The sequence below is a fragment of the Mauremys mutica genome, chromosome 4 (assembly GCF_020497125.1).
Source record: "Mauremys mutica isolate MM-2020 ecotype Southern chromosome 4, ASM2049712v1, whole genome shotgun sequence".
NCBI classification, from domain to species: Eukaryota; Metazoa; Chordata; order Testudines; family Geoemydidae; genus Mauremys; species Mauremys mutica.
The window spans coordinates 145419154-145441570 of NC_059075.1; the positions used below are offsets into that span (position 1 = coordinate 145419154).

At 44.2% G+C, this 22417-nt stretch overlaps 2 protein-coding genes across 3 annotated transcripts in view; both read right to left on the minus strand.

The window, feature by feature from the left end:
• Window positions 1-5698: 5698 nt before the first annotated feature.
• On the minus strand, window positions 5699-16943 carry NRAS (NRAS proto-oncogene, GTPase). Its single transcript, XM_045016307.1, has 6 exons — window positions 16847-16943; window positions 16424-16550; window positions 14148-14326; window positions 13478-13637; window positions 11682-11805; window positions 5699-10769 (listed from the first exon to the last, which is right to left on the minus strand). The coding sequence occupies exons 2-5, from the start codon at window positions 16532-16534 to the stop codon at window positions 11686-11688; spliced, it is 570 nt and encodes a 189-aa protein (XP_044872242.1). The 5' UTR covers window positions 16535-16550; window positions 16847-16943; the 3' UTR covers window positions 5699-10769; window positions 11682-11685.
• Window positions 16944-17300: 357 nt separating this feature from the next.
• Window positions 17301-22417, minus strand: part of CSDE1 (cold shock domain containing E1) — a 49284-nt gene continuing 44167 nt past the window's right edge. For both annotated transcript variants that reach the window (XM_045013852.1, XM_045013851.1), the window contains one exon: window positions 17301-18548. In XM_045013852.1, coding sequence (XP_044869787.1) covers window positions 18501-18548 — 48 coding nt within the window. In that variant the 3' untranslated portion in view covers window positions 17301-18500. The remainder of the gene's footprint in view (window positions 18549-22417) is intronic.

A 22417-nucleotide genomic window follows, 5' to 3' on the forward strand; every position in this document is an offset into this window, starting at 1 on the left:
AGCTGATGGCCACTTGCTCACTCCTGTACCTTTCCTGGAAAACAGCTTTCCTCGTAGCCATCACTTTGTTGAGATGTGTGTCAAAGCTTCGAACCCTCACGTCGGACCCACCATATTTGGTGTTTCATAAGGACAAGGTACAGCTGTGACCACACACTGCCTTCCTTCCTAAGGTGGTGCCTGCCTTCCATGTCAACCAGGACATCTTCCTTCCAGTCTTCTATCCGAAGCTGCACTCTTCTCGACGAGAACAACAGTTGCACTCCCTAGACGTTTGCAGGGGCCTCGCCTTTTACATTGAACGAACGAAACCTTTTAGGAGGACAACTCAGCTGTTTGTAGCTCTGGCATACTGGATGAAGGATCTTCCAGTCTCCACACAGCGCATCTCGTCCTGGATCACATCATGCATCCGTGCCTACTATGACTTGGCTGATGTCCCAACTATGCACCTTACTGCCCACGCCACTCGGGCTCAAGCTTCGTCCTCCACCTTCCTGGCTCATGTACCCATACAGGAGATCTGTAGGGCAACAGCTTGGTCATCGGTTCAAACCTTTGCTTCCCACTACGCGATAGTGCAGCAGTCCAGGGGTGATGCTGCATTTGGTTCCGCAGTCCTTCACTCTGCGACATCTCACTCCGACCCCACCGCCTAGGTAAGGCTTGGGAGTCACCTAATTGGAATCGATACGAGCAAGCACTCGAAGAAGAAAAGACGGTTACTCACCTTTGTAACTGTTCTTCGAGATGTGTTGCTCATATCCATTCCAAACCCGCCCTCCTTCCCCTCTGTCGGAGTAGCTGGCAAGAAGGAACTGAGTGGGTGCTGGGTCAGCAGGGCACATATCAGGCGCCATCAGGGCACCACTCCAGGGGGCGCCTCAGCAGACCCACTGAGTGTTGCTAGGGTAAAATCTTCCAACAATTATGCACACGGCGCGCGCGCACCTAATTGGAATGGATATGAGCAACACATCTCGAAGAACAACAGTTACAAAGGTGAGTAACCGTCTTTTCTCTTCACTGCCAGATTCAATGGGTGAAACTCTTTGCCCTGCAATATACAAGAGTCAGACTACATCATAATGGTTCCTTTCTAACATTAAAATCTATTAATCTGGATTGTTTAACATCAGTGTTCTTTTTATTCACTGTCATTTCAAATTGTGAAGCATTCTGTGACTACAAACCCCATAGTATTGTTCCTTTTGAACATATAAGGAACAGTCTAGATTCTGTGTCCACCACCAAATTGCAGCAACATGATGGGCAAAGAGAAACATACACGTGGTCTAATGGTCCTAAAAGAGCACTTGCAACTGACGCCATAGAATTTATGAACTCAAAAAGACGGAACAATTGCAAAAGCTATTATAGAACAAGAATTTAAGATGGAATTTTCCCCAGAACAACTGATTTTGCATCAGGGACACTGATCAGCAGAGAATGAACAGGAGGTATGCAAATATTTTTTCACACTTGTAGGAAGTGTCCTGTGTCAGGATAGTGGCCACCAAGAATAGTATTGGTCCCTTGTAGCAATTTCAGCCCCCTGTATAACTCACAGATGTATGTGTGTGGCTACTGCTGAGAGACAGTGATGACAATTTGAGGAATTGTTCAAGAAATCTACAATTCTTGCAGAGAAAGGATGGCCAGCATTGTCCAGTGAGCACACTGCAGTAAAGGGTGGGTACCCTTCCCCAGTTAATGATCTCCAACACATAAATAACCAAAGATTTCACAGGTTTATTCTTTTAAAAAATATTTTTATAAGCAAAATAACTGACTTTAAATTTAAATCAATGAGAGTCTATTGAAAACAGCTATCTTTCCAATGGAACATAAAGTAGCCCTTTGATCCAGGATACACACTCCCGACAGTTCCCATCTATCCTGCAGATTGCACATTACCATTTTCATCTGGGTTTGGCAGTCCAAAGGCATGTGGAGTGTCACGTGTATACAACTGAGACACCAAAGAGCCCAGAAATTACTTGAAACCAAATCCACCCTTTGTAAATACCTGAATTCTATTACAAAAACAACAGTAGAATGAACAGTAAGAATAATACATATTGAACTTTCTTAAACATTAGCAGAGTGGGGATGTTAAAGAAATATTGTGCTAGTCACCACTTTGCTATCTGGGATATAAGGGCTGTCAGGATAAAAAAAATCATGTACACCTCTACCTCGATATAATGCAACCCAATATAACATGAATTCGGATATAATGCGGTAAAGCAGTGCTCGGGGGGGTGGAGGGCAGGGCTGCACACTCTGGTGGATCAAAGCAAGTTCGATATAACGCGGTTTCACCTATAACGCGGCAAGATTTTTTGGCTCTCAAGGATAGCGTTATATCGAGGTAGGGGTGTATTTTAAAAAAATATCTTTCTTCTGTTACCATCATCTGAGATTATTAACCAATGATTACCTTAAAAAAAAATCTCATTTTCTTGGTCTCATTTATGTTGCTTGAGTCTTTGTTTCTCTCAGCTGAGACAGTGAAGGTAGCATTGCGAGTTTCACTTTCAGGCTACTGTGCACTAACAAACAGGAGACATCCACATTGGAAGACCTCTCTAAACTGAAAAAAGCAACAAAGAGTCCTGTGGCACCTTATAGACTAACAGATGTATTGGAGCAGAAACTTTCGTGGGTGAATACCCACTTTGTCAGATGCATGTGACGTCAGACAAAGTGGGTATTCACCCACGAAAACTTATGCTCCAATACATCTGTTAGTCTATAAGGTGCCATAGGACTCTGTTGCTTTTTACAGATCCAGACTAACACGGCGACCCCTCTGATACTCTCTAAACTTAAATTAAAACAATAAAAAAAATTACATGAAAATATTGTTTGTATTTGGATTTGTGGCCCCCTCACCTCCCAACTAGCCTTAAAAAATTCCTGGGTTTGAGTCCCATCCCCACTACACAGAACTCCTACAAGTGGCTGACGATATGCTGAAAGAAATTTGGCCACAGCTATGCATATGCAAACCCAATGTAAAATATATTTTAAAAATAATAAATCAGGTTTTGTAGCTTGAAAAATCCCAGCAGACAAAATCATTCACCAGCAAGATGAGCGCTGTGCTGCTTTCACGCTATATGCTTAGATTTTCCCCATTTAGCTCTCTCCCAAATCAACTCAAAACCAGTAAAAACATTACACTATGTAATGGATGTTGGGCATGGAGGATACAGCAGCCTTATTCTTAACAGGTGTTAGAGTCAGTCAACTAGCTTGCAGTACCAGAAAGGATTTATGGAGATCAGAACAGCAAACATAGAGCTCAGCCATGAAACTCTTGGAAGGTAAACAGGTTTGCTGCGAGTTTTACTGAGATCACTACACGGGGTAGCAACATATGCAAAGGAGGAGGGAGAAGAGAAAGAAGAACAAGTGAGTGCATAAGGATGAGTCCAGTTTCATCATGATCATACACCTGGTTTAGATTTGACATTTGTAGTAACAGAGCTATGGTGTCAGTGTTGATGCAAAGAGGAGTGAACCATTGGAAAGCTCTTAGATAGCTCAGACTTATCCTGGTAGGAGATCACCACTGAGCAATATGGTGTTTGAGAGCCCATGTACAATGGGCCCAATTCAAAGCCCAGTGAATTCAATGAGAGTCTTTCCATGGACTTTTCTGGGCTTTGGATCAGGACCTAGGAAATGACCTGATGTGACCCAGACAACAGAACTAAGGAGAACAGACAAAACAAGAGCAGGTAGAAGAGAAGAAGCCTTCCACCAACACAGGGACATAGCTCAAGGGCCTGCTCTCATGCTGCAGAGGCAAGGTACAGAATACAATACTAGGTAAGAGCTCAGCACGCAGAGGAACTAGCTCCCAAGTGAGTTTGTGCTTGCACTTGACCATTTCATCTACAGTCTCTCCAATTTATCTGCCCCAGACTTTTGCCCAAACATGCACTTCCCTGATCAAGCCTGTCACTCTAAGTCTCTGGACTAGGAGAGAATGAGCCTCCTACAGTGGGTTACCCTGAGTGAATGAGGGATGGATGTGCTCAGTTTGGCTTATGGCACTCAGCCGAATAATAGATTAAGGCAGTTCCTAAGGTGAGAAAAGCACCTGTCACACCACCACTTCAGGTGTTGTAACACACAGGGAAGAGGGCTCTTGAGAACTTATGTACTCTGGTGTGGTGTGTCTGAGACCTGAGTGCACTGGGGGCTGTTAGAGTTAATGGCCTTTTTATGAAGGTGATTACAGTTAAATATAGCTAGGAGGCAAACTAGAGTCAGTTGTCTCACACTGGTCTTAGCCACAGTTTTTGAACCACTTTAACAATACTGGCTTAGGAATACATATAGTTAATATGTGCAACCTCTAGTGTGGATGCAGTTATACTGGAGCTTGCTATAGAATTTTAGAATCATAGATTAGAAGGAACCACAAGGGTCATCTAGTTTAGCCCCCTGCCAAGATGCAGGATTTGTTGGGTCTACACCATCCAAGACAGATGGCTATCCAGCCTCTCTTTGAATACCTCCAGCGAAAAGGAGTTTCCACAACCTCCCTAGCCAGTCTGTTCCACTGTTATTACAATTAAGAAGTTTTTTCCCTGAGATTTAATCTAAATTTGCTATGCTGTAGTTTGAACCCACTACTTCTTGTCATGCCCTCTGGGTAGCAAGAGAGAACAACTTTTCGCCATCTTTTTTTATGGCAGCCTTTCAAGTATTTGAAGAGCGCTATCACGTCCCCCCTTTATCTCCTCTTGTCCAAACTAAACATACCCAGTTCCTTCAGCCTTTGGTCATATGGCTTGCAATTCATCCCTTTGATCATCTTTGTCACTCACCTCTGGATCCTTTCCAGTTTCTCTACATCCTTTCTATACATTGTTGGCCAAAACTGGACACAGTACTCCAGCTGAGGCCTCACCAGTGCCGAGTAGTACTATCACCTCCCGCGTCTTGGATACCTCTGTTAATACAACCTAAAATAGCATTTGCCTTTTTTGCAACGGCATCCTACTGCTGACTCATGTTGAGGTTGTGATCCAGCACAACTCCCAGGTCCTTCTCAGCAGTGCTACTGCCAAGCCAGTTATCTCCCATTCTGTATTTGTGCATTTCCTTTTTCTTCTATAAATGTAGCACCTCACATTTATCTGTTGAATTTCATTTTATTGTTTATAGCCTAGTTCTCCAATTTATCAAGATCCCTCTGAATTTTAGCTCTATCCTTCAAAGTGTTGGCAAATCCCCCCCTCCTTGTGTCATCTGCAAATTTGATCAGTATGCTCTTTATTCCTATATCCAGGTCTGTAATAAAGATGTTCCACTTTACTCCGTGCTGATTAGGCCTCAACTGGAGTACTGTGTCCAATTCTGGGTGCCACATTTCAGGAAAGATGTGGACAAATTGGAAAAAGTTCAGAGAAGAACAAAAAACGATTAAAGGTCTAGAAAACGTGACCTATGAGGGAAGATTGAAAAAATTGGGTTTGTTTAGTCTGGAGAAGAGAAGACAGAGAGGGGACATTACAACAGTTTTCAAGTACATAAAAGGTTGTTACAAGGAAGAGGTAGAAAAATTGTTCTCCATAACCTCTGAGGGTAGGACAAGAAGCAGTTGGCTTAAATTGCAGCAAGGAGGGGGGGGGTTAGGTTGGACATTAGGAAAATCTTCCTAACTGTCATGTAGTTAAGCGCTGGAATAAATTGCCTAGGGAGGCTGTAGAACCTCCGTCGTTGGAGATTTTTAAGAACCAGTTACACAAACACCTGTCAGGGATGGTCTAGATCAGTGGTTATCAACCTATTTACCGTTGTGGGCTGCATCCACTACTACTTATATGGTCCTGAGGATGTCACATGGATCACAGCTCTGTGCTGAAAGGCCGCAGGTTGAGAAGCACTGGTCTAGATAATACTTAGTCTTGCCTTGAGTACAGGGAACCGGAGTAAATGACCTCTCGAGGTCCCTTCCAGTTCTATGATTCTATGTTAACCACCACCGGATCCAGACCAGATCCCTGTGAAACCTCACTTGAGACCTTGCTCCACTTACTAGCTACTCTTTCAGTTATCAGTACAGCTTATTCCTGTACACATACACCAGCACATTGGGATATTTGTGGCCACACTAGAGGATTGAACTGCTTTAACTGTAGCTGTTTCTAAACTCATATGATAAGAATGATACAGAGATTGTGTAGATCAACCTTTGGGAGTGTCCTAAAGATCCTCCCACTGAATCCCCTGTCCAAGGACCCTAGGGTAAAATCCACATTACACAATCCTTGGTCCAGTCTCATTAACTTTACAATTTGGTATTTCCCAACAGGAAGGGTTCTACTTAGGGGGGCTATAGAAAAAGTAGATGAGAGTTTGCAAGCTCAAACATTAACTCCAGAGCTTCCCAGAAGCTGGAGTCATAGTTAGTGTGTTTTTAAACAACAAATAGCATGTGTTACACTGTTTTAACATGGAGAATGCTTCTCAGATGCACTTTCAGCTACTTAAGATGCTGCAGACCCAGCCAAATATGAAGATTAAATATCCTATGGTTGAACTCATGACCTTTAAACATCAAATACCAGCTGTAAAGAAACAAGATTTCTTAATACTTTCCTGTGAGTGTGCTCTGACAGCACACTTTCTAAAGCGATCCCTTAAACACTGCACTTGTTGTCCCTTTTCCCACACAGTCTGGCACAAGAAAATCGTTCACATTTCCAGGTAATCTACAAAATTTGCACAGATCTGACTAAAAGAATCTTAGTGGCCAGAGATACCTGCCTCTCCTGCACAGGGCATCCCCAGGCCACGATCTTTCCAGGTTGGCTCTTACTTTCAATAACCTGAGCAGATGCAAGACACAAAACCCAAAGTCCTCACAACAGGGCCACCTCAGAACACAATCATGGTTGCTTAGAGAAAGCAGACAACACATTATGCTAGACTCACAATTCTCATGTCTCCCTGCTGACCCCGGGCATATAACCAACCACCAGCACAAGGTGTTAGGAGTGTTTTTGCAAATCAAGAACTACATCTTGTCACATAAGAAAATGTACAAGTTTCCAGTTACTGACAGACAAGACAGTACACAACATTTTACTACCAAGGGTTTTCTTGGGCCTGTCCCAGTAAGGAGGGACCTGTGACTTCAAACAATGGGATCAAGAAACCACAAGACAAAAAGGACCTCTAGTCAAGAATCCAACATGCAGATCCCAAGCAGCACTCTCCATAATGCTGCCCATCCCTGCGCATGTATGTGTATCATTGGAAGCTAATGTTTTATGTACAGAGATTTTACTCTGAAATAAGGTATCAGTTTCACATCAGCCAAAAGCAAAGTTATTTTAGGAACTACACTTGTATATAATGTCACTAAAGATTATTTGGGGGTATACAGTAATTAGAGTAGCATTCCCCTCTGCATTTGAGGAGGAGGAGGAGCAGGCATATAGCTGATTATGGAAGTATCATTAAAGGGCTAACTTTACCTCTCAACATTTTCTAATTAGAGGAGGAAATCCCAAAGTAAAATCTATGATCCTGCTATCAGCAAGCTGAAACAAAACCCTCACCAGCCGCTGTGTGTGGGGTCCATGTTAGGGCTCTGAGCTCCCTCTGTCAGTTATACACCAACTGCTCTTCCTAGAGCAAACACACTATTAGGTTGGATGGGATTTGGAACCACACTTTGCTTTGGAATCAACAATATACTGCATGGCAAAGGCAGGGATACTCCCTGTAGCTTTAGACCTAGTTTTTCCACTGTCAACCAGATCTTTACCTTGAGACAGGTTTTTGAGAAGGTGTCTGACTTTAATAAGTCCTGAACAACACTTTTTATAGGCTTCTGTCAGGCCTTTGATTCAATGCCTCAAGCAAGTGTGTGGGATCTGATGAAGTGACTTAGCATCCCTAGGAAGATAGTGTCATTGACAGAGGAGCTCTATAATGGAAAGGAAAGCTGCATTTGAGTCAATGGCAGATACACAGCTTGGTTTCCTAGCACCACAGGAGTTTGGCAAGGCTGCGTTCAGTCATGATTGTTGTTCCGTTTCGGCACTATTGGTTGATGGATAAGCTTGAGGAGGCAGCTGTTGGTGACGCTGAGCTGAACACCATTGCGCTCTGAGATCTTGAATACGGTGATGGCATTGTCTTGTTGGCTCAGTCTGGTGCATCTACAGCTGATGGCTGATCTGGTAGCATGCATTGGTCTGGTTATTAATCCAGATAAAATTAGGTCCCTGGCCATTACCATCAAGCAACCTCCAGCTCCAGATTACAACCAGTTTACTATTAATTTGTTTGGATGAGATACTGAAAAGATGGGAGCTGTCAGATAATTGGGCAGCGTCACACACAGTGCTGGAGGATGCTTGAAAGATGTGGACACTTGTACAGCAGAACATGACACCACATTTCAGGCCCTTCAGTGGCCGCTGTGAGGATATCATAACGTCGAGCTTGCTATAAAGCTGTGGATCCATAGAACCATGGTTATATCAACTCTGTTGTACGGAAGTGAAACATGGGTGCTGAAGAAGACTGTAGAACATAGGCATGACATTTTCAATTCTCATAGTCTTCATCGGCTGTTCTGTATCAAATAGCAGAACAAGATCAGAAACAGACATCTGGAGCTGAACCCAGCAACCAAGTCCTTCAGCACTGGTTTATTTTCAGCAGCTTTCTTGATATGGACATATTATTAGTATGAAAAAACAACTAATTCTGAAGCACGTTTACTAAGGAATGCTACTACATGGCCAGTGATCATGTGGGTGCCCAAAACTTTAATGGTGTGATAAAACTGCCAGTGACAGACCTAAACTGAACATCCAGCCAGACCACCTTAAGGTCCTATCCAGAGATTGATCCAGGAGGCACTTGATCTGCAAGGAGGCCATGTCCCTTTGGGATTTACCACGATGACGACGACGACTGGTTTTGAAATATTCTACTTTAGCTCATCTGGTCACAGAGTCCAATTCCAATGGTACGTTGGCTAGTGAAGGACCCAACATACCACAGTGTTGTATAACTGGGAGAGTATTACACGAGTGCCCTTACTTCTGAGGCCTAGTTCATGCCAACTAGCAAATGGTATCTTGCTCCAGGAAGAATCTCCATGATTTGTGCAAGGATTCACTCATACTCTGCTGGGGGTAGAACAAGCACCAAAATCCCATCAGCAAACCAAGAAAACTTCTCTATGCTGATCACTGACTTTCCTTCCTCATTCTGCCAACCCCTGCCACAGATGATTCTGAAGTCAGACAATCAGAAGCCAGATCAGTTTTCTGTGCTAATATTTTATTGCTAGCTTCGCCCCTGCTTTTGGAGGGACTGCATGCACTGCAGTCTGGAGCAAACTACACACTGTGCACGCCAGTCAGAAATCCAAGACTCCTTTCCCATTGAGAATGTCCCCCAGCTACTCTTCCCAGAGATTAATTTGACAGAGGCTTTATTTGAAGTCTGGTGATGAGGCAAATAATTTTAAAATAGAATTGCAAGTTCTAGACAAATCTGAACAATCAATAGTCACCCAAACCGGTAAAATCCACTGGTGTGGTTACCTGTCAAGTAGCTGACCACGTATATTTCCAGCCAACATTAACAAGAGCAGCTGATTAGTTTGGTCCTACCTGGAGATGAAGGAAGCCGTGGACACAGTGACAAAGCTAGATGGAATGTACATGAGTCTACCCACTAAAACAGATCCATTGCCTTCTGCTCCTTAGACATGGAGAACTCCTCCCACATGTCTACTGGACCTTCCAGCCGGGAAGTTTCTCCAGATGAAGAGGCAGAGTCCAGTCACGCCAATAAACTGGCCACGTGCATTTCTCAAAGACATGATCATTTACAAGGGCACCAGCTCTCAAGGGAATCTGAATCCTTGGTAATTCCTTCAGTCTGACAATGGGGAAAAGCTCTAAAGCTCCTTTGCAAACAGGCACTTAATTAACAAAGATCTCTCCTTTTTATTACAGAAAGATAGAGGATCGGTGTAAATGGCATGACACAATGGTGTGCTGTGAGTAGGCTGTGTGGTGCACACAGAGAGCAGATACCAATCTGGAACAGGTAGCAGAGTATTAAGAAAAAGTGGCAATGCCATTTCTGACATTATCTGCCAGTCAGTGATTAGTGACATTTCTCAGATAGCCCTGCAGGTCTTAATAATAATATAATATATGGAGATATACCTATCTCTCAGAGCTGGAAGGGACCCTGAAAGGTCATTGAGTCCAGCCCCCTGCCTTCACTAGCAGGACCAAGCACTGATTTTTGCCCCAGATCCCTAAGTGGCCCCCTCAAGGATTGAACTCACAACCCTGGGTTTAGCAGGCCAATGCTCAAACCACTGAGCTATCCCTCCCCATGTCTTAATCTGCTACAAAGGAAACAAACATCACTTCTGGCATCTATTCTAGAGGTAAAAATGTTGTCATCTTTTTCACAGCATTTGGTGTTTAAAGTTCGCTTTTCTTGTGACCAGTTTTCTGTTTGAACCTACCCAGGGAAAAAAACAAAAATCCCAGAGCATCAACAGATGGGGCTTTCTCTGCTCAGGTAGCCGAGCAAGGAGGTAGCTGTTCAGAGATGTTCTCTTCAGATGGAGCACAGAAAAGGACTTTATACTGCTCGGCTGGCACCAGGGTACTGGCAGGGCATCATCATGACATGCTTTACAGTGGCATCAAGACTTGTCCTCCAGCTACATCTGAACCAGGTGTTCTTGGTGGCTAAAAGGGAAAAGCATCTCTGATTAGCTTTTATACTATTTCGTGATGGACATGTGATATGACAGGGTGTCTGTGTAATGAGTACTGGGGTAACCTACCCACTTTATTCAGCAGGGCAATGCTTTCGGGACAGCTGTTGGAAAGACTCTAACCCTCCATCACAGCATTCTTCATTTGTTTGAATTACTGCAGTTTTGTTTGAGCCGCCCAAGAACGGCACATGGTTCTCCCTCTGTGGCCTGTGAAGATGCAATTACAAACCGCTCTTCCCCCAGAGCTGTGCTTCCGATGTTAGCTAGGTAATAAAGGTAATAATTGGAGATATACCAATCTCCTAGAACTGGAAGGGACCTTGAAAGGTCATCGAGTCCAGCCCCCTGCCTTCACTAGCAGGACCAATCTTTGCCCCAGATCCCTAAGTGGCCCCCTCAAGGATTGAACTCACAACCCTGGGTTTAGCAGGCCAATGCTCAAACCACTGAGCTATCCCTCCCCCTGTACAGAAGCAGGTCACAAGCAAAAGCTAATCTTAGAGCTGTAAAGATCTTGGGTGGCACTGGTGTGAGAATAAGGATGAAGTGTGTGCTGGGCTTCTCTGGATTAAACCAGTGTTTCCCAAAGGACAGAGGCAGCTGGCAAGGGTGGGGGACACAAAGGGACATACAGACCGGAATTGCCAGTCCCATCTAGAGAGACCATGAACAGACCATCCACTTTCAAACTTTGCTCCTAACTGATTAAACAAACTTTGGAGAAGTAACTGGTTCTAGGTCTGGTTAAATCCATGGGACACCAACCAACAGGTTCTATGATATAGCAAAGGCTGTGGCAACTGGTCTATTATAATCTACTTTTTCCAAGGCTTACAAATGCATTCATACGAGTTAAATGAAAGATTTAATCTCAGTTTACCTTATCACATAACAATGCATGACAATCCCATGCAGCCTTGATTCCCATCTTCACTGCTGTTGAGCTTTTTCATTCGGTATTGGCGGATCTCTCTCACCAATGTGTAAAAGGCGTCTTCGACACCCTGAATGCAAAGAGTCCTGGTCAGGTATTCTCTCCCCCATGTGCTTGGACATCACTCTGCACTCTATCCATCATTTTACTATTCCACCAAAGGATTCTTTGACATACTTACTCAAAATGGATTCCTCTCTCCAGGGCAGCTCCTAGCCAACTGGGAGCCAGGAGAGATCAGGGGTCAACTTATCCCACAATTCATTACAGCCGGAAACCAATACTACATGCCCACATTTCCCACAATTACATTCTTGACTTTGATAATTCTCCCTCTGAGGAAACCATAAACAAGCAGCAGCCTCCTAACAATGGAGGCAATGGCCGACTGTAGCTATAGGAGGAGGAGGTTTCTGAAGCTTATGTCCTCAGTAGGAAATGGGGTTATTTCGTGGCAAATTGCCTCCCTGTTCAAGTTTCTTTTTCAGGCTATTTCTTAGCAATTTATTGCCCCTTTCCAGATTCATTCTGAAAAGAGATGTGGATGAAGCAATGACTTGGGGAAGCCTACTGAACAGAGGGCAGTAAGTAGAGAATGCTCTCTATATAAACACACACGCTCTGAGGACATGTCACTGACTTAGCTTCAACACTGGCCTTAATTAGAAGCCAAGGGAAACGTGGCAGTTTGGGACAAAAGCTCATAAGAACAGCATTTGCTCTTACTACAAACTACTCCAGAAGAGAGGGATGGCTGAACTCTCATCTGCTTGGTAAGGACTTGGCATTTTTAGAATCTAGCTACTGAGGCCATCAATGTGAGTCTGAGGAGTCACTGAGGTTTTGATATTGTCCAGAGCAAAAGAAACTATATAAAGACAGAAAATATCATATTGCCTCTATATAAATCAATGATACGCCCACATCTTGAGTAGTGCATGCAGATGTGGTCCCCCATCTCAAAAAAGTTATATTGGAATTGGAAAAGGTTCAGAAAAGGGCAACAAAAATTATTAGGGGTACGGAATGGCTGCCATATGAGGAGAGATTAATGAAACTGGGACTTTTCAGCTTGGAAAAGAGATGACTAAGGGGGGATAGGATAGAGGTCTATAAAATCTTGACTGGTGTGGAGAAAGTAAATAAGGAAGTGTTATTTACTCCTTCTCATAACACAAGAGCTAGGGTCACCAAATGAAATTAATAGGCAGCAGGTTTAAAACAAACGAAAGGAAGTGTTTTTTTCACACAACACAAAAAATCAACCTGTGGAACTCCTTGCCAGAGGATGTTGTGAAGGCCAATAGTATAACAGGGTTCAAAAAAGAGCTAGATAAGTACATGGAGGATAGGTCCATCAATGGCTATTAGCCAGGATGGACAGAGATGGTGTGTCTAACCTCTGTATGCCAGAAGCTGGGAATGGGCAACAGGGGCTGGATCACTGGGATGATTACCTGTTCTGTTAATTCCCTCTGGGGCACCTGGCATTGGCCACTGTTGGAAGACTGGATACTAGGCTAGATGGACCTTTGGTCTGACCCAGTATGGCCGTTCTTATGTTCTTAAAGTTCTACTCTGCATGTTCCAGTTGAACTCACAGGTAAAAACGGGAGAGTGATTTACACATCTCCATCTCTACCTCCACCCCCCTGGCCATCAGTACCACACAGGATCCAGGCTGCTCCCAGATTTATAGCACCAAGGAGAGAAATCACACTGGAAGAATGGAAGCTTGTCACCTGTCTTGTTTTGGCTGACGTCTCAATGAAGGGGATCCCATAGCTCTTGGCTAGTTCTTGAGCCTGTTTTGTATCCACTGTCCTTGTGGGCAAGTCGCACTTGTTTCCCACTAGCACCATTGGCACATCATCTGAATCTTTCACTCTCTTAATCTGCTCTCTGGAGAAAGAATACATTAAAAACCAGCTTTTCTTGTACAAAAACTGAGTTTTAAACCGACATCTTATTACAAACCAGACATTAGTGCTGGAAAGGACCTCACAAGACTTAGCCCCTAACCCATTAACCAATATGTCCCTCTCCTTACCCCATCAGTGCATCCACCTTGACGTGCTCCCCCTTCACTACTATTTCAGGTGTCTTGTCCTGTATGCTACGCCACTGAAATACCAGCTAATCTTCAACACTCTATCTTGGTGGCTGTTCCATTCTCCATTTGCGGACAATTTATGTACCACTCTAAAACATTGAGTCCGATTTTAAAAGGCATTTTGAAACCCAGTATGGAATTTTTCCAGCATTTATTATTTGAAGATCACTGATTGTCTTGTGGTCTCCACTAATTCCAGTGGTGAATAACGTTCAATGCCAGTTGAAGACTGCGCCACTCCATCCTTGCCCCTCCAAAATAAAACTAGGAAAAACTTCCTCCCAAAGAGCAGAACGTACCTGTAGAGATTGATATCAGCAAATGATTTGCTGTTATTAATGGCAAAGACACAGAGGAAGCCTTCACCAGTTCTCATGTACTGGTCTCGCATAGCACTGTACTCCTCCTGCCCTGCAGTATCCAGAATGTCTAGCAAACAGGTCTCACCATCAATAACTACCTGTTTCCGATATGAATCCTGAGAGAGATACAAAGACAACTTTGAAAACAAAGACAAGCCTTAGTGCTGCTGCTGCAATCCCTTACTTCAGACTCTATTAGTGAGTGTCTCAAAGGCACCTGCTAGTCCAGGGGTCGGCAACCTCTGGCACATGGCTCGCCAGGGCAGGACCAGTTTGTTTACCTGCTGCATCGGCAGGTTTAGTGGACCATGGCTCCCACTGGCCGCGGTTCACCGTCCCAGGCCAATGGGGGCGGCGGGAAGCGCTGCGGGCCGGCCCGCCAGGGTGTTTACCCTGGCGAGCCGCGTGTCAGAGGTTGCCGACCCCTGTCCTAGACCAAAGCCTAACACTGGCAGCAGTTCCATGTCTTGCTCCGCTTTCTCTTGAACTCTTAACTGAGGAAGCATTTCAAGTGCAGGGTGTATTGCTAGTGATCTTAACACAGCATGGACTTTTGTGACAAAAAAGCCTTTCACCTCTGGAAAGACAAAATACTGCATCCTACTGCACTGTTACTGCAGGGAGAGGAGGAACATCTGCTGTGATTCACTGAGTATATCTACAGGAAGTTACAAAACTATATCAGCAAAGGAAAACCGAACATCTCACAGAATAGCCCCCATGATGTACCTCTGTACCATACATCAAGGAGAATATGCCCCCAGATACAGTGGACTCTAATCCCCAAACAGAATCCCAGAAAGAAGATTCTGATATTGAGCATGATTCAGAAGAGGTTTCTCCAGTTTATGTCCTTTTTAGAAGGAGCAAGAGTCCAACATTTGGAGGTTGTTTTATATACTTACATCTATTTTTATTTTTTATGCATGTCTCACCTATATAAACAAAATTCAATGCTATTTACCTCATAAAACATTACTCAAATGATAATGTTACTGCATTAACTTCAGAATCATCCTGGCCAGACCAGCACCAAATAAAACCCCATTAAATCATCGAAGGCCTGTCCTGGGAACCAAGTCAAACCGGTGGCGTAGGACACAGGAATGTGCTTCCCCCGGATTTATGACCCTACTCATAGTTACTTTTATTAGTTGTACCACTGTAGCAACTAGGAGATTTAGTCATGGACCAAGATGCCATTGTGCTAGGGGCCGTACAAACACAGAACAAAAAGGTGGTCCCTTCCCCCACAGAACTTACTCAACGGACAGTGCAATGGAGAGGATGCCCCCCCTTTTTCAGCAAAATAGTAATGATGAAAATACATGTAGTGATTGATTACCCATACAAGCAAAAAAAAGGATATATGAATATGGGATGAAATGCACACAGATGCCTACCTGTACTGCAGTGCATTCAACAGATTTGTCTCAAAATAGTCCTTCAAAAGAGGCTCAAACTACAACCACTTATACACACACAACACCCATTGTTTGCCTCATGATGGATATATCAGTTTCCCAAATAGTTTCATAATCAGATAGGGAAAAGGCGAGGGAGAGTGCTATCTGTGGGACAACAGGAGGAGATGACAATCTACGCTGTAAAGCATCATGTACAGAAACAAATACGGTGTACATTAAGGTACATGTGACTGACCTGCTTCAGCTGCAATGGCCATAGTCTGGTTTACCTGGAGCAGTGGACATTCAAAATAAACTTTGTGTAGCTCTGAACATGAAGACCAATAAAAAAACTGAACTTTTCAACTTGCAAGTCCAGCATGCTGTCAGCACTTAGCTGGGTTGAACAATGTGGCATTGCCTGGGAAGACCAAGTAATAAATTTGTGTATGCGCTACAGTGGAGAAGGGTGAGTGACTGTGTAACCTGTTGTACAGAAGTGCATGACAGCCTAAGTCAGCCTCACCTGGAGAGCTAGAAGAGGGATTGATAACCTGCTGCACTAGTGTACAGGAACTACAAATGCGTCTGAACCTTGTTAGTTATTTCTGAGCCCTGCCACTTCCCCGAACGGGTTCAGAAGCTGCAGTGCACACACAGCCGAACTGCAAAACGTGACTGTACCTCAAATCAGCCACAAGAATAAACACGTCTGTTTCAGGAGCGTTGTACAGACCAAGCTTTGCCTTCATACGCCCAGCCTGGCACGGGGCAGCGGGCGAGCGAGCGCCTGCATCAGGGACTCACCTCTATGGTCGGGTCGTACTCGTCCACGAAGTGGTTCTGGATGAGCTGAATGGTCAGGGCGCTTTTGCCAACGCCACCAGCTCCCACCACCACCAGCTTGTACTCGGTCATCGCCCTGCGCGGGAACCTGCGGTCACAGCGCAGATGTCAGTGGGGGCGCAGGCCCCGGCCCCGCTCACCCTGAGACCCGGGGCGGCGGGGGAGAGCCGGGCCTCGGACCCCACCCCAGAGAGCCGGGGGCAGAGGCCAGCCCCGCCCCGCCCCCCGAGACACGGGGGGGCCTTGGACCCAGTCTGGGCAGAGCCCTGCGGGGCCCCGAACCCTCCCACACAGGCTCGGGCTGCCGGTCCCGCGGGGCCCGAGCCGCTGACAGCCCCGGGCCCAGCCGGGGCGGGGCGGGGCACGTCGCAGGGAGCCTCTCACCTTGCGGCCCGACAGGCTCCGCGGGGCCCGAGAAAGCGGAACACCCCTGCCAAGTGGGTCCGTCCTTCCGGCTTCCGGCCCCCAGCGCTCACGTCATCAGGCGGGGCCGGAAGGCTGGCGGCCGCTCGGCGCACTACGGAAGCTGTAGAGCCCAGGGAGGCGGGGCTCAGGTTGGCGCAGGGCGCGCGCTCTGACATGCCCTGGGCAGTTCTGTTACCGACCGCCAGGAGACGGGGGGGTCGTGCAGGCGGGGCTGCATCAGAAGCAACGGCTTTAAAGATCCCCACTCAACCTGCCCACCCCTGTGCTGTGGAGAGGCTCCAACCCCTACCTGGTAAATCCAGCAGGCACTGCTGGAAACTAATGCAGAAACAAGAGGGCTAACTAAGCATTAGACTTGGGAATTAAGATGCCTTGAGCACAGGTGGCGTACTTAGAGACAAAACTGGAGACATTTTTTTTCAAAATCAGTAAAACTTTATTCTATTTCCATTCTTTGCCATTAACAGAAAATTGGAGAAAGCAATGTTTGTTTCACAAAGATAATGCATCTCCCAGAGAAGAAAAACCCTAAATTGAGAATAGAGGTAATATGGAGGGGAAAAAAACACAGTACTGCCCTCTATTCAAAGAAAATAACTCCTGATCTTTTTGGTTAAAGTAATACTTAGACCAATCATTCAGTTTTCTTGCTTGATAAAGTGTGACTGGGGAAAAAAAAAAGCACACAGACATTAACTATTTCACCTTGATGAAAATCTCAATACAGCTATGGAAAGCCTAAGTATTTATTCTTTTACAGTACACTGGGTGCTGGCTGCAAAAAGAAAAATGTATTCACTTCAGGCACAATTTTTAAATTTAAATCGGTAAAAGAAACTGGGTTTAGAAGCTGCAGTGTTCTAAGCAGCAGCAAAATTTGTGCATTTTTTATATATTTAAATTACCACACCGATGGCACACCTCATCCTTCTGAAATTCTGCACTGCACATACTATTTGCAGAAAGTTACAAAAACAGATCTACTCTGGAAGGTACTTTCACTGAGATCTAACAGAACTTTCCTACATGGACTCAAGTTTAAATGAGATATGAAAAACAACATTGTAACATTTGGCCATCAACTTAATAAAGTTATCTGAATGCTCATACAGATTTATATAAAAAAGTTAATATAGTCCACCCTCATATGGTCCTCAGAATTAGATCTGAACAAACAGGAAGTGAGCCTCTCACATGGAGGGGAAGATAATGCAACTGAGAGCTAAGGCATAGTAACACCTTGGCAGAAATAATGAAGGTAGAGTATATATATATCTTTTTAGTGCAGAATTTCATAAGGTCTACCAGAGTAGAACTGTCTATAATGTTCACTTACATAGGCAATGTAGATTTGCAGTTACCAGTTGCGTTAAATGCACCATTCAAAAAGCGTCTAAAATGTGATACTATAAGGCGCCACCTTAAGTCTTCAGGATGCAACTGTGCATAATTTTAAAATGGTTTCATAAATTTTTTAAACATAACATGAGGAAGGTGTTAAAACTGGTGTAACAGCTTCTTAGAATTTGGAAGGGATGAATAGGGAGATATTCAGTACCCTTCACCAGCTCCCACTGCTTGATCATACTTAGTTATGTGCTTTATGGATCAGTTAGTCAATAACACCAGCTTGACGAATCTTTCTCTCTGCACCAAATCCCTGTAATGACATAAAACCTCATTAATCAACTGCAGTGTGAAATAATGCATATGGTTAACAGACATGGAGAAACTGAGAGAACTGGAATATTCACGTGTAGCCCACTGTTCATGTCTTGTTTCTAACAGAATATAGTGTTAGGATTTCTGATGAGCCAGCTTTGTCCCCAAATATGAACAAGTTAGCACAGAGCTCCCATGCATTTGTCTGCAGTTCTACCTAGGCTCTGTGTGCTATACTGTTTCCTTTCCCTCTACACACCTGGAAGGGTGAGGAGCAGTGTTCCCTCTAATTTTTTCCATCAATGTATGGAATGTATTTTATGTGCAGCACCAATATTGAGGTAATATGTGGATGTGTGCCATCATCTCCGTACTTTCATAACAGCCCTTATCCCACCAAGAGCTCAATACGTCCTACTGCTAGTACCTAGCAGGGTCTTAGGTACTGCTGAGGTCACACAGACCTTTCCTATCTGTTCATTCCTACAGCCTCCTTCCACAAGGATCAGTGCATGCTTTGCAAACTATGCATATAAATGTACCACTGAAAGGCAGCCACCTGGTGAGGAAAATCAGCAGCCAGCTAGGCCAGCAGCACAGAGCACTGTGCAGTAGTGGAAAGAGAAGGGGAATTTTGGATAGGAAGAATCTTTTCCACTTATGCAAAATGCTTGAGATATTTAATGTTCAGACAGGGGTTCATCTTTAAAGGTCTCGTCTGAATGTAAAATATAATACTGCAATTTAGAAATCAAGGTAAATGTTTCTTTTTAAATCAGGACATGAAGGCTCAAAATTAAAAAAACACTCAAATTCCCCATACCATCCTCTTGTATTAATACAAAGCACTTTGAATAGTCTGTATGACTTTCAATTTTCATGTGGTTTATATTTTTACACTGGATCAGCTTGGACAATTAAAGTAGCAGTCAAGTTCACCTTCAGAGTCTCATGCACACATACAATGTTTCAGTTTCTCAGTTATTACAGTGACACACACAGCTCCGTAAGTTTGCATAGCACTTTACAAACACATGAGCTCAGGCAAACTTTCACTTGACATGAAAGTTCTTCTACTTTCCATGAGGCCACTCACATAACAGCTACACAAGTAATACCTTGCAGGATCAGGCCCCTAGATAAGCTACATGTCCTCCTGCCCACAAAAAGTTTTGCGAACATTGCTAAGGGAGGTTTAAATCCACAACAGGGAATTGTCATTATTGGAAATCAGACAAATTTTTTCATTAGTCCTAGTTTTGGTAATTTCCTTTTAAATCAAATAAAAAAGCCAACAATATTTACTGCTTTTCATTTATAAATATCAAAGTGTTTTTACAGAGGAAGATCAGCATCATTATTCCCATCTGGAAAATGGGGAAAAAGAGGCACAGTGGGGTGGGGGTTGCAGAACAAGCATCCCAACCTGTGGCCAGAGTAGATACATATCCTCTTTGCAGATGCTGTACCAGACCCTGTGATTCCTGCACACTGGTCTAACATTCCTTGCCATGCCCACTAGATAGATACATGTAACCATGGACTTCTTCCATTCCTTGGCCCATTCCTTAAGCCCCTTTCTATAGTGGCCTATGCATAGCTAGGGTGGAACCCAGTTGTGCCACATACAGGAGGTACCGTGTCCTCTGTGCACCCAACTGACGCTACCCATTCACATGTAGTGCCACCACAACAGTTCTGCTGCATTGGGGGACTTTGTGGCCACCCTGGGTGAATTTCAAAAGAGTGGCCATACTGGGTCAGACCAAGGTCCATCTAGCCCAGTATCCTGTCTTGAGACTGTGACCAATGCCAGGTGTCCCAGAGGGAATGAACAGAACAGGTACCGTATTTTCCGGCGTATAAAACGACGGGGCGTATAAGACGACTCCCTAATTTTACAGTTAAAATATAGGTTTTGGCCTATACTCTCCCTATAAGATGACCCCCCCTTCCGAGGGGGGGAGCCCAGAGCCTTTTAAATCCCAGCCGCGGCGGGGAGTCAGAGGGCTCTGGGCTGCCCGCTGCAGCGGGGAGCCCAGAGCCTTTTAAATCCCAGCCGCCCGCTGTTTATACCCGGCGTATAAGACGACCCCCGATTTTTGGGGGTTGTTTTTTAATATAGAAAGTCGTCTTATACGCCGGAATATACGGTAATCAAGTGATCCATCCCATCACCCATTCCCAGTTTCTGGCAAACAGGCTAGGGATAACATCCCTGCCCATCCTGGCTAATGGCCATTGATGGACGTATATCCTCCATGAACTCATCTAGTTTTTTTTTGAACCGTGGTATAGTCTTGGCTTTAACAACATCCTCTGGCCAAGAGTTCCACAGGTTGACTGTACTGTGTGAAAATAATACTTCCTTTTGTTTTAAACCTGCTGCCTATTAATTTCATTTGGTGACCCCTAGTTCTTGTTGTTTACTCCGTCTCATAACACACTTCCTTATTTACTTTCCCCACACCAGTCATGATTTTATAGACCTCTATCATATCCCCCCCGTCACCTCTTTTCCAAGCTGAAAAGTCCTAGTCTTATTACTCTTTCCTCATACAGAAGCTGTTCCATATTCCTAATTTTTGTTGACCTTTTCTGAAACTTTTCACAATTTCCAATGAGAAAAAAATAATGTAGATAGGTAATGGCCAAGAATGAGGTTTATAAGACTTTTACATGAAGTTAAACTTATCAACCAGTATGGAGCTTGCTAGAAGCATCTCTCTGGCAGTCTTGACTGTTTTGAGGCATTATTTCCTGGCTATTCAAATGGTGACTGTGACATTGCAGTCTATATGGTTTTATAAAAATTTGAACTGGAATATGCTTCATGCAAAAGATCTTTTGTAAGGTATCATTACAAAGCTTATTGTCTACTGAGTGTGGTCATCCTATTTGTATAAATGTACCACTCTTGTATCTGAAACTAGAAATATGAAATATAACTGAGGGCCTATTGTAATTATGCAAAGTATGGGCCATTAATGGTGGTTTGGAATCTTAATGGCTTATCAACCAGGACAATTGACTGGATGACTCTGTTTGCAGGCAAGCCTTCCTGTGAGTCAGGCTGGGGGAATGAAGGCTTGGTCTTATAGTTACATGTGATCATGTCATATGAACTGGAATCCTTCTTGGGGAGGGGTGGGGGGGAAGAGAAGAAGGGAGCTGGCTGTGGAAACCCACAGGGACAAAGGATTCCCGCCTTATGCAAAAGATATATAAATAGGTTGAACAGAACAGAGAGGGAAGGAGCCATCATGAAGAACCCCCTAGCTACCACCTGAGCTGGAGCAAGAGCTGTACCAGGAGAAAGAATTGTGCTCAGTGGAAGGTGTCCAGTCTGAGGGGAAAAAAACCCAACCACCTTACTGAAGCATCTCTGAGGTTGAGATTATCTGTATTCAGTATGATTAGACAGATTTGCACATTTTATTTTATTTTGCTTGGTGACTTACTTTGTTCTGTCTGTTACTACTTGAAACTACTTAAATCCTACTTTCTGTATGTAATAAAATCACTTTTTACTTATTAACTCAGAGTATGTATTAATACCTGGGGGAGCAAAAAGCTGTGCATATCTCTATCAGTGTTATAGAGGGTGAACAATTTATGGGTTTACCCTGAATAAGCTTTATACAAGGTAAAACAGATTTTGGTTTAGACCCCATTGGGAATTGGGCATCTGACTGTTAAAGACAAGCACACTTCTGTTAGCTGCTTTCAGGTAAACCTGCAGCTTTGGGGCAAGTAATTCAGACCCTGGGTCTTTGCTGGAGCAGATGGGAGTGTCTGGCTCAGCAAGACAGGGTGTTGGGGCCCCGAGCTGGCAGGGAAGGCAGGGGTAGAAGTAGTCTTGGCACA

Excerpts from the sequence above, each read along its gene's own strand:
- NRAS (XM_045016307.1), bottom strand. The coding sequence starts at position 16,534 with ATGACCGAGTACAAGCTGGTGGTGGTGGGAGCTGGTGGCGTTGGCAAA. Across the intron at positions 14,327-16,423 it reads AGTACGACCCGACCATAGAG|GATTCATATCGGAAACAGGT; the intron begins GTGAGTCCCTGA and ends TATCTCTCTCAG. Across the intron at positions 11,806-13,477 it reads CGTCAGCCAAAACAAGACAG|GGTGTCGAAGACGCCTTTTA; the intron begins GTGACAAGCTTC and ends CTTTGCATTCAG.